The 13,578-nt window shown below is 38.8% G+C and overlaps 1 protein-coding gene across 3 annotated transcripts in view; it reads left to right on the top strand.

The window, feature by feature from the left end:
• Positions 1–13,578, top strand: part of LOC123518176 — a 273,942-nt gene that overhangs the window by 137,336 nt on the left and 123,028 nt on the right. For all 3 annotated transcript variants that reach the window (XM_045278865.1, XM_045278866.1, XM_045278864.1), the window contains exons 4-5: positions 12,586–12,815; positions 13,086–13,196. In XM_045278865.1, the coding sequence (XP_045134800.1) occupies positions 12,586–12,815; positions 13,086–13,196 (341 nt within the window). The remainder of the gene's footprint in view (positions 1–12,585; positions 12,816–13,085; positions 13,197–13,578) is intronic.

The raw sequence follows: 13,578 nt of genomic DNA, 5'->3' as shown, positions 1-13,578 counted from the left end.
ACGAAGAAGAAGAAAAAGAAGAAGAAAAAGAAAAGAAGAGGAAGAAGAAGAAGAAGAAGAACAACAACAACAACAACAACAACAACAACAACAACGAAGACGACGACGACGACAATAACAAGAAAACAACAATAAGAACAACAGCAACAACAACAACAACAACAACAACAACAACAACAACAATAGCAGCAACAACAAAACAACCATAACAACAACTCTTCCATCACTACCAGCATAATTACCACCACCACCACCACCACCACAACCATCAGCACCAGTCCTAGAAATCGTCACCACAAACCACAAACAGCAATACCGAAAGAAAGAGAATAATGGTGCAGGAGACAGCATCAATATACACTGTAAAGAAAATTCATTGAAAGGAAGGAAGGTTCCACAGCCATTCTGAGGGTCGGCCACAATACACCACTTAGATCAGGGGTTCTCAACCTTTTTATCGTTAAGAACCCCCTGAGTTATAAGACCATCTACCAGTACCCCCAGTATTGTCACATGGAACATGGAACTCAATATGCAATGGCACTGCAAAGGATTTTATTAGATCAGCTATCTAAGTACCCCTGGAAATCTTCTTATGAACCCCATGTGGTTTCGCGCTGTCAGGATGGCCACTGTCCATGAGCTAACATCATTAGGTCTCTATGACGCTGAAGACGTCTATGCAGAACGGTTTGGTTGGCAATAGACAATCTCATTATCAGACTTTGATTTCTAAGTTATGAAAATAATCTCATTTACGGGGCTTCATAGGTTCATGGTGTCTTGTAGTCTACTTACTAACCTAGAAGGAAAGAAAATATCATACTAACTTCGAGCTATCAATTGAGGAAGAAGTAATCTTTGTCCCAGGAATAGAGCAAGATGGTATATAAAAAAACACAATGCATAGTTATAACCTAACTCTACTATTATAGCGTTTTTTGTCGTAGATACATGTTTAGAAATACTTTACCTATCTTGATATCTCCTTACGTGACAAAAGAATATCCAAAAATATACGATATGCAGTTGACCATCTTTTCTGTGAAATATTACGATATCTGTTGAATCTGGCAACTTCAACGGGAGTTTGGGTCCTCTCCTAGTGTTTCCTTATGATTGAAACATTGATATTTACACGTCATTGTGATCAGGGAAATAAAGAAAACTAAGTTTGCTTTTTTCTAAGAGCATGAAATAGAAAAATTTATGTTTACAAGTGGCAGTTTATGTATAAGACACGCAAACCTGTGTGCACTCATCCACTCTATCCAGAAGCTTAACTAATTTTCAAAAGTTCCCCAATAGCTACACAACTACCATTGGTCTACTGTTTCTATCCAGTTACCTACAAACACGTACACATTCACGGCAGCAACATGCAAAGTACACTAAATACTCCGGAGCAAAGCTGCCTCACCTTGTTTCATTAATCAGCTAACTCTTGCACACTTTCACACCAAAGCTATTTTTCATTTACCATCGACGATTTTATATTCGAATCAAAATTAAAACGACGATTGAGAACTTTCGGCCTAAAGATGTTTGAGGGCCGTGACGGCCTTGGGCGCCGCACGGGGGAAGGAGGTGGCCGTCGGGTCCGGCCTGGGGCCCAAGGCAGGGAACTGGCTGCAGGTCCTGCTTTTCCTTGGTGGCCTCAAGCTTCACTACTAGTCGTCCACTTGCAGCGCATCACACTAGGCAAGGGTCGCCATAAGCAAGAGATCAATGTCTACCACTCACCGGATGGTGCCGTGAGGGGCCCTAAAGGGGTGATAAGGGCTCCTTGCATAGAATATGATGGTGAGTGGTGTGTACGGGACCTCTGCTTATAATGACACCGGGCTGAACAACTCGCCATGAACGAGGGCACGCTGTGCCATGAGCCAGGCACTGACAGTACCAGTGGTCCTTTACGTTAGGTTAGGTTAGGTTAGGTTAGATTAGGTTAGGTTAGGTTAGGTTAGGTAAAAAGGACTCACTTCATGACAGCGTTTGGGGAGTGGTGTGTGGCGGGTCATTGCTCATGGCGACCTGTGTGAGGCATTGCAAGGTTGCATCGTCACTGCTCTCATAACCACGGGACTGGGGTTGACCCTTTCTGGGTAAAAGTTTCGTCCCAGTACCTGTGTAGGTAATAATACTTTGGATCGTTTCGCCATCGCCATCGCCGCACCGTTAGCCTCGATAAACGGATCGTTATCCTCAACAAACACATCTGTACCGTGGACACTGGAATCGCAACCTGTCGTGGAATCCCATTGTTAGCGTGGACTCATTTTCCTTCGCGGCTTCAAGCTCACTGATTGTTGTCAACTTGCAGCGCCTCATACTAGGCAAGGCGTCGCCTTAAGCAGGGTGCCGTGTCTACCGTCCATCAGATGATGCCGTGAGGGGCCTTTAAGGGGTGATAAGGGCTCCTTGCATAGAGTCTGGTGGTGAGTGGTGTGTACAGGACCTCTGCTTATAATGACATCGGGCTGAACAACTCGCCATGAACGAGGGCACGCTGTGCGCCATGAGCCAGGCACTGACCGTACCAGTGGTCCTTTACGGGGTGAAAAGGACTCACTGACAGTGTTTGGGGAGTGGAGTGTGGCGGGTTATGCTCATGGCTACCCGTGTGAGGCGCAGTAAGGTGGCAGCGTCACTCTCCTCGCACTCACGGGTCTGGGGTGAACTCTTACGGGGTGAAAGGGTTCGCCCCAGTACCTGTGTAGGCAAGTGAACTTCAATTGCGTCGCAGTGAGGTGGCAGCGCCACTCTCCTCGCACCTAAGGGTGTGGGTGGATCCTTACGGGGTGAAAGGGTTCATCCCAGTACCTGTGTAGGCAAGTGGACTTCAATTGCAGCGCAGGAAGGTGGCAGCGTCACTTTACTCGCACTCAAGGGTGTTGGGTGGATCCTTACGGGGTGAAAGGGTTCGTCCCAGTACCTGTGTAGGCAAGTGGACTTCAATATTGTGTCTTGAAATCGCATCGTGAGGACTGGAACCGCATCGACATCGTGGAAACCCGCATCGTTCCCGTGGAAACTGGAATTGCATCTTGATCGTGGAAACTCGCATTATTATCTTGGAAACTGGAAGGGCATCTTTATCATGGAAAGGCATCGTCATTTTGGAAACTTGCATCGCTATCGAGGAAACTGGAATGCCATTGTTATCTTGGAAACTCGGAGCGCTATCGAGGAATCTGGAATCAAATCTTATCGTACACACTGTTATCGTGGAAGCTCTCGTGATCGTCGTTCGTTTCGTTATCTCTGAATTACTTAATTAGTCTTGGTATTATTATTAGCTTCCATAATAATAGAGATGTTGGTCATTTTATCTTATCTTTTTACTGTATTTTTTTCAGGGTACAGTTTAGTGTTCTTCAACCTTTTCTAAATTCGTGCACCTTTTCGAGAAGCAAGGAGGACTATAAAAGAAATGCATCAATATTCGTAATTTTCCCTACTTTAAGACTGAAAATCGATAGATAACATTATTGAATATCTACCTGAAGCTACAGTTTTTTAGTCCTAAACAGTCGCTATATAGAGCGAAATGTACTATAACAAAATGCCACATCTCAAACACATTAGGCCCGTGTTCCGTCGGAGTGTAATATATTACTATTGTGAATAAATCGCAATACTTTGATTAATATCAATAGGAGAGGACCCAAACTGTCACAATTTCAGTGTTCGCAGGAGAGAGTCAGTATCGTCTCGCGGTACAGAGTAATCGTCTCTAAACACTGTATTACGATGTATCTATTGATTTGCCAGGGTTTTACTCCTACCAGTATTTTTCTGTTCTTATTCTACCATGGTATTTCTTTATAGTTACTTGAGTTTATACGACTGACATCATAATATAGAGCAAAACATAATTGTCTGGTGTACCAAGATCTTTCATTTCTAGAGACTTGAAGACAGCACGGAACCTTAACACACATTTCACCTCGCTTCTGCACAGGTTAATTCTTCTTCTTCTCAACCTTTTAATGTGATGTACCCCTCGAAGTCTTTCAGTATTGATCACGTACCCCTTACCCACAATGCAGCGTCAGGAAGGGTAACAATAAATGCATGGTTTATTGACTTAGTTTATTAAGTTTAAATTGTGTTATATATGTGGAGCAGACACAATTTTTAATTAATATTAGTATGTTTCTATGAGGTAGTGTCGATAGGAACTGGTACCTCACAGGGAGACACTATATGTGACTAACATGCAATGCATTTACCAAAAGGAACTATATCAGACAATTTTCGATCATTATGGCAGTGAACTAGTGTTGCTTGCAGCTAGTTGCAACTTGTAACTAGTAACAGTGATAAATAAGTCACTGTGTGTGTGAATAACATATAAGATAAGAAATCGGAGCAAATATTATAGGTTTGCAAGGTTGTGTGGCAACTGTAATCCAAGAGAGCTTCCTCTCAAGTGATATAACTCCAAGAGTTTCCTTGTTAACGTTGTTAACGTGTCCTGGTTCTAGTGAAGGACACATTGTATACTACAAACGAATTTGCTGCTATTTAAAACTGAAGCATTTTGAGAAACCCGCCACGTACCCCAAAAATTCCTCTCACGTACCCCTGGGGGTACGCGTACTCCAGGTTGAGAACCCCTGACTTAGATAACCTCCCCTCGCTGACCTTGATTTTACGTTCAATATAAAAAAAAAAGGATCTATCTATTTACCTACCTGCCAATACGTTTATCTATCTATCTATCTATCTATCAATTTTACAATCAATCTATCCATCTACTCATCCATTTATCCGTATGTCTGCTTGCCTGTATGTCTGTCTGTATGTCTGTCTGTCCGTGTGTGCAATATAGTCACCTGCACACCATATAGTAATTCAAAGGCAGATCAGGTAAAGCTTCCTCTTAAAAAACGAGTATAGAATCAAGGAAATAGGAAATGAAAACTGACGTACGGTAATGTACAAAGCTTTTACGTTGAAGAAAGTATATATTAGAGAGAGAGAGAGAGAGAGAGAGAGAGAGAGAGAGAGAGAGAGAGAGAGAGAGAGAGAGAGAGAGAGAGAGAGAGAGAGAGAGAGAGAGAGAGAGAGAGAGAGAGAGAGAGAGAGAGAGAGAGAGAGAGAGAGAGAGAGAGAGAGAGAGAGAGAGAGAGAGAGAGAGAATTAGAAAAAAAATGTCATGTAAAGAGGATATGAAAAAGTAGGAAAGAAAAACTGAACTAATAATAAATGTATGTGATAAAACGAAATATAAAAGGCGTAAAAAAAGTAGAAAAAGATAAATGAATAAAACAACAAACAGCTCTATGTAAAAATATATATATGAAAAAAAAAGAAAGTTAAAAAAGAAATATATATATACTTAATTAGCCATGCAAAAAAAAATATATATACAAAAAAATAATGAAAAAGAACACACAATAATACACACTGACAATTAACTCATCTAAACTAAAATACAAAGAAGCAAACCCAAATACTATAAACTTTTCCTTCCCTGCAGCTCTAAGGAATCAGCTGGTTACGTTCCTCCTTCCTGGATACGAGATCATACATTATCACTTCCTCTCACTGTACATACAATTAATTCACGACTAAATCTACATCACCCTCTTATAAAAAAAAATAACAAATAAATAAATAAATAAATAAAAAAAAATTGAGGGTGAAATAACAAGACCGGAGTTGGCCTCGGTAAATATGTAATAATAGTATAGCGTCAGGAGAAGCTACAAAGGTGCCGCGCTATATACAAATGAATCCTTCCATCGGGCAGGCCAAGAATGCCACCACCACTCCCTCCATTCTCTTTGTGTGGGAGTGAGAAAAAAAGTGTAGCGCTGATCTGGATGGAAACTGTTGCTTTGTTCTCTATCGTCGTTATGGTTATTGCTATTGCTATTATTGTCATTATTATTATTATTATTATTCTTATTCTTATTATTATTATTATTCTTATTCTTATTATTATTCTTATTATTATTGTTATCATTATTATTACCATTATTATTATCATTATTATTATTATTGTTATTATTACTATTATTATTATTATTATTATTATTATTATTATTATTATTATCATTATTATTATTATTATTATTATCATCATTATTATTGTTGTTATTATTTGTGTGGTTATTATTATTATTATTATTATTATTATTATTATTATTGTTACTGTTATCATTATTATTGTTATTATTATTATTATTATTATTATTATTATTATTATTATTATTATTATTATTATCATTATAGTTATTATTATTATCATTAGTCATTAATATCATCATTATTAATATCATCATCATTATTATTATTATTATTATTATTATTATTATTATTATTATTATTATTATTAGTAGTAGTAGTAGTAGTATTACTATTATTATCATTACAATTATTATCATCGCCGTCGTCACCATACTGTTATTACTACTACTACTACTACTACTACTACTACTACTACTACTACTACTACTACTACTACTACTACTATTACTACTACTACTACTACTACTACTACAATTACTACTACTATTACAACATCTACAACTACTACTATTACAACAAAAACTACTACTAGTACTGTTATTACCGCTATTATTACCACCACAACCACTACCACTTGCCACAACCGCCATCCCTACCGCTGCCACAACTCGAGCCATTGTTACCATTATTACCGGTGCCCTCACCTAAAAACGACGACTAAATATTTAATCTAAACACAAAAGCTCCAGACACAAAAAGCACGCGCGCTGAGTGACGTTAAAAGGGAAGGAGGAGCACGAGGAAGAGAAAGAAGAAGAAGCAGCAAATGTACGAGACGAAGAATGAAGAAAATACGAGAGAGAGAGAGAGAGAGAGAGAGAGAGAGAGAGAGAGAGAGAGAGAGAGAGAGAGAGAGACTTTTGCAATTGACGTATGAATGAATGATGAGTATAACAGTAATAAGTAATGATAATAGTAACAGTAATAATAATAATAATAATAATAATAATAATAATAATAATAATGGTAATGATGATTATAAGGACAAAGAAAGGAAGCGGAACGTGCCAAAGCGAGCGTTGCAGTGACTTGGCATGCATCTCCTTGATTGCCTTCCCTCCCGGGGCTGTTTGGGAAGAAAAATCATGACCCTCAAATGTTTGTTTCTATAAGTCTTTTATTTATCTTTTCCCTTCTTTAAAATTTTTTTCTCTTAGTTCCTCCTTTTCTCTTCTTCTTTGTCTTTTATCCAGCTTTCTTCTTCTCTTTCTCCTTTCCCTTCTCCTTATCGACTGCCGCCACTACCACCACCACCAACAACACAAACATAACAGTCTTCAACAAGACCAAAGAAGAAAACAAAACAAAGAAGAAAAGAAAAGAAAGAGAAAGGAAAAGGACAATACTGCTGCTGCCTCCATTACCACTGCCAAGAACAAACAGAAGAACAGCACTAACATCACCATCACCATCACCAACATCAACAACACCAAATACAATAACAGCAACACAGCAACACTATGGCGACAGAAACAAAAAACACCATTATCATCATCTCCACCACTACTGACAATAAAACCATACCAACAACATGAACAACGGCGATAGTTAATCTAGTTCCATTACTAAATAGGACAAATACATTATAGGTATTGATATATTCTGTCTTGTTAATATCTCTCTTTATAGAACTATACAACATTGTTACCATCTCTTTTGTATATTTTCCTTCCTACTACTTCCTTACTACTACTACTACTACTACTACTACTACTACTACTACTACTACTACTACTACTTCTACCACTGCTGCTACTGTTGTTGCTGCTGCTACTACTATTACTACTAAAGACAAAAAGAAGCAACCCGCAAGAACAATAGTAGTAACAGGAATAGCAGCTGCAGCAAGAACAATAGCCACGGCAACACCACATACAATAGTAGTAACCTTTGTATCAGCCACTACAATATGTAATACCCATTCCTTTCTTGTACGTGCCGCGACCCTCGTTCGGCTCGCCCCACACTTCACGCCGGGTAGTAGAGAACAGTGCCGGCCCCGGACAATCTTCCTTTTATATTTCATCTAATACATGAACGTAAGAGCCTCACACATCCCTTTTATGACGTTGCACCAAGCTCTCCATCAAGCACCGGCAGAACGCGCCGGCTTACACATCGGAGCTCTCAGGTAATTCACACATTATTGAACTGGGGAATGCAGAAGAAGTAGAGTGCTTATAAACCTCCTTGAATGAGTTCGAGCTAAGAGATAAGAGTTTAAAGAGTTATTTTAATGCACGGACACACACACACACACACACACACACACACACACACACACACACACACACACACACGGCTCGGTAGCTTAGTGGTTAGAGCGCTGGCTTCACAAGCCAGAGAACCGGGGGTTCGATTCCCCGGCCGGGTGGAGATATTTGGGTGTGTCTCCTTTCACGTGTAGCCCCTGTTCACCTAGCAGTGAATAGGTACGGGATGTAAATCGAGGAGTTGTGACCTTGTTGTCTCGGTGTGTGGTGTGTGCCTGGTCTCAGACCTATCCGAAGATCGGAAATAATGAGCTCTGAGCTCGTTCCGTAGGGTAACGTCTGGCTGTCTCGTCAGAGACTGCAGCAGATCAAACAGTGAAACAACACACACACACACACACACACACACACACACACACACACCGTCAATCTCTCCCAGACTAATACATCTAGGCATACATTATTAATCACAAGTTAATTAGAGACATGCAGCATGTTATTCTCCATCCTGCGTCACCTCGCCTCTGCAAATCACAGGTGTTCCAATGATTAAAGGAGAGGAGCAGGGTTTTAAGCTTCTCGCGGTCTTAAAATAACGTTATGCCGTAAACTATTCATCAAAGTAAAACATATACGGCTTGTCTTATACGAACACATGTATCTAGTTAAACTTATCATCATTTTCTTGGGATCTGCAGTCAGGAAGGTTCAGAGTATACTATAAGATGCAGTAAAATTTGGAGCATATAAAAAGCTGTACACGTAATGTGGTATTAAAGGACATAGATGAAATATGAGCAGATGAATAAATAAGTTTCTCTTGATGTATATGTTATGTTCCGGATATGCAGAAAGGTCTCGTTGTTGTAATATGAATTCTCGTTATTTATGTTTGAAGGATGCTTTCTTCTATTTTTTCATAAATTTTTGTTGTCATATATTCGTTTTTTTTTTCTATTATGACCTGTCAGATCTTACAACTAGATAGATAAGTAAACAAAGAAATCATGGTAAATAAACATAAATAAGGAAGCAAATAGAGATAAGTCTAAAAATACAAGGGGAAACATAAATTCATATAACTCTCTCTCTCTCTCTCTCTCTCTCTCTCTCTCTCTCTCTCTCTCTCTCTCTCTCTCTCATTTTTCCTTTACGAAGCTCGTTCATTCATCTTTTTTCTTTTATACTCTTACGTCTTTGAATGTTGAGTTTTTAATATTTTTCTTTTCTGGATTCCGTTATTTTTCTGAATTCACTTTTTCTTTCTTTTCTGAACTATTTCTTTTCGTCACTTTCCACTTTTTACTTTATACTCTTCATATAACTCTCTCTCTCTCTCTCTCTCTCTCTCTCGTAACAGATGGGTCCAATAATAGGATCCTCGGATCGGTCTGCTAACTCCACGTGGCCGATTGCTCCCTAAGAGAAATCATGCTCTTCATCTAATCTATTTATCGCCGCCATAAGTACGAGGCGACAAGAACCGATGGAAGTCAAGGGATAAAATAATGCGATAATTGTTCTTAAGTTCCCGAGAGCGTGTCTCTGATTCTTTCCAACATATGTTACAAGGATCGTGTCTGTCTGAATGGATGAATGATGCGGTTAGGAAATGAAATAAAAGATTGGTGGATCTTACCTAGTATTTGTTTAGATCATATAAGTAGTGACAGATGTGTGATGTAACGTGCAGACAATATTACTACAAGGGAAACGATTCTGTAATTTCAGTGTTGTATCTCGTTGCTTAGATCTTTTCTTTATTCAAACCTATAAAAATGATTTGAATTTAGGTAGTCAGTTAAGGAGTGTGTGAGAGTGACTGAGAGAGTGAGTTAACACTTACTTCTTAGTTGAATGGTTATCTAGGCATCTAGTTAATTATTCTTATTCAGTTTGTTGATTAGTTAGTCGTTAGTTAGTGGATCACATTTTGGAAATTATGAGGGAAGAATGAACAGGATTTGGTAGGAATGGTGATTGTACGAAAAGAACAAGATTCCAAGATGAAAAAGAAGGAGCTCTTCATAAATGTCTTTTTTTTCCTTGTTGTCCAGGTTCGTCTGTTTTTTATGGTTCTTATATATAGAGCGTGATGTGAGACATATATTTTCTTTTACCACAGCCCCCTCTTTTCCTTTCTCTTCATTCCCTGTCCATTATATACAGTCCCTCTCAAATCATGGAACCTTTCATTTGCTCAACTATTCCCTTCCTTCTCCCAAAACTCTCCCTCCATTCCTCTTTTCTATCCTGCTCCCCCATAGACGCAGAGATATGACACAATAACAATGGAATATATGCTACATATGTGAAATATAGTATGTGTATATTGCTTATTTTCCCTTGTAGTTGATTTATATTTGATCAAATTATACAATAAATTTTCTAGCATCCAATCATAGCAGTACGCAACCTAAATGGAAGACTTGCCTACATCTTAAAAGTGATATTCAAGTGATTTGACTGACATATGAATAATGGGGAGTATTTATTTATGTTCTTCCTCTTACTACCATATCATACGTAATTCTTTATTATCACAAAAGGAAAACAAATGCAGCACAATGACTGTTTTGAATTACAATGGTGGAATCACTTCGCCATGTCATTGCATTGCTGATCTAGTCAAATTGCGGGATATAAGAGTACTCGCAATGATAGTTCGTTACTTCAGAGGACAAAAAAAAAAAAAAAAAAAAGAATAATGAGTGAAAATAAATTAAGAAAGATATGTTGATGTCCACAACAATACCGGACCACCCACATGCATATTTGATGTGTATGGTAATTCCTCATTGCACGAATGACAGTAGTAAATGAATGATGCGTAAGCATAAATTACCATCGGTGTGTTAGTGCCGCAGCAGTAAATGGTATTTCCTCACGTGATGCAATGGGTCAGATTATATTGTGAACTTTCCTTTTTTTTTTCTCTTCCATAAAATAGGCGGTGGCGTAGTGGATAAGGTGCTGAGCGTGAGATCGGGCAGACGTCCACGCGTAGGTTCTAATCCCAACACGTACCGCCTTAAACACTTTGCCATTTGTCGAGTGGTTTAAAGTTACCTATATGTCACCATGATACCCAGGTTCTAGGTGGTTACACCCAAGGTGAGCTTGGGTGGAGATATGGACCCTAATATGGGTACCACTATAAATAAAATTGCTTGCGCCACTAATGGGCGGAAGCTGAACAGCGCTTCCTACACACTCTTCAAGTGAGCCTACAGGCGCTATAGGCCTCGACGTAAAAAAAAAAAATAATAATAATAAATAAATAAAACAATAATAATAATGAAAAGATAATAGCTTTGAATTTTTATGTATTATCTAGAGACCACTTTATGTAAAATACTAATCTAGTACTAGAGTTAGTATTTACAATAAGTCTTTGAAATCGAATACACTCCTGGGTGAATGCACATACATAGTGCAGATAAATACACGATTAAGATCATCAGAATCTTCCGGAATAATTTCTATTTCCCTACTCCGGTGCAAGAGTAGGAAAAATTTATTTACCCGTGAAATCTCTTGTTCCATTTATGTTCAAGAAATGCTGCTAAATACGGTAAATAAAGACGCAATGGATTCATTTCGTATTACTCTGTTTCTTCATGTTTCACAGTAATATATTACGTCCACATTCACGAAGAACAATGTCACGCTTTAATATTCATTAGAACGCCTTTTTAAGAGGCAGGTTGTAGTTTAGATCTTCATTTGCAATTCTTAACAAAGGAACATCAAACTACCTCATATAAACATCCACACCCGTACGAGACTTTTATATGGAATTTCAAAATAACCTTTTGAGATGGATACTTTTTATGTAATTAAACAATTTCTTTAGGGAACTAAACGATGCACTCTTTTATAACTAGTGAATGTAATCTGCAATGTATTAATCAGGAAATGTAAATACATCAAAGAAGACATCGATCCCTCCACACTCTCCAGCAGCGCGTGGGTGAAGGGCGCAGGACACGCCGCCTGATGCTGCACGCAGTGCTGGAATGGTGGCGGCTTGTTAGTTCTTTATAGCTGAAGAAGCGGAGGGTTAAGAAAGAGTTGTGCTAATGGTTAGGCAAGATTTAATGATGAAAAAGGGAAGGAAGTCACACCTCACGAAAGAATAATAAAAAAATAGAGAAATATAGAGGTCTGGCTGACCTGGCTTGTTGATAGGACTGGAGGGGCAAATCTTATCTCTGTTCTTCTACTACAAACACTAACCGACAGTTTCTTCTGCGAACTTTGATACTAAAGTACACATTACCACGAATATAATATGAGGTAAACTAAGTTTAATTTTTTTCTTTTTCAGCTATGACTCCCGTGGGCTGGAAGGAAGGGGGAATGGAGCAGGCCATCCACAGCAGTGGGGGGACGAGCAGGTGTGGGGGTCGAAACAACGGGCCTTGTTTGACACCTCCCACTCCCCCGCCCAGCTGCTGGTGAGGGACGTGCGGGGGCGGGATGAGGGAAGCTACAGGTGCAAGGTGCACTTTAAGGGGTCGCCCTCTTGGTCACAGAGGATTACTCTCAGCGTCAAGGGTGAGTGGCAGTGGGGAACTCAGTCAGACGATACCAAATAAGGGACAGCTGAAGTGGAACGCCAATGAGTCTCAAATAATTGAGATAAAGTGCGACATATAATTCAGCATATTCCTGGAGTCTTATTGATACAATACGCTTAACTTCCATGCCAATGAATTCCAAAATCGCATGACGATATGTAATTGATTATGATTATGGGAATTAAAGAGAAACTTATGCTGTATATCTTTATTGTATTAAACTTCTTTTCCCTCTCTATCCACATAGATCCCCCGGGATACCCTAGGATCCAAGATGAGTCCGGCCAGCGCCTAGAAGGTCCTATCGGTCCCTACGAGGATGGCACCACCGTCAGGATGATGTGCCTCAGTTCAGGAGGTGAGACAAAATAAGTGGTTGCGTTTAAAGAGGCAAGACCAGGATGCTGTCCAAGGACACATGAGTGTGTGTGTGTGTGTGTGTGTGTGTGTGTGTGTGTGTGTGTGTGTGTGTGTGTGTGTGTGTGTGTGTGTGTGTGTGTGTGTGTGTGTGTGTGTGTGTGTGTGTGTGTGTGTGTGTGTGTGTGTGTGTGTGGGTGTGTGTGCACACACACACACACACACACACACACATATATATATATATATATATATATATATATATATATATATATATATATATATATATATATATATATATATATATATATATATATATATATATATATATATATATATATATATATATATATATATATATATATATATATATATATATATAT

Source organism: Portunus trituberculatus, chromosome 43 (assembly GCF_017591435.1).
Source record: "Portunus trituberculatus isolate SZX2019 chromosome 43, ASM1759143v1, whole genome shotgun sequence".
Taxonomy (NCBI): Eukaryota; Metazoa; Arthropoda; class Malacostraca; order Decapoda; family Portunidae; genus Portunus; species Portunus trituberculatus.
The sequence above is the reverse complement of the archived record's forward strand: the minus strand, read 5'-3'. Positions and strand labels throughout refer to the sequence as shown.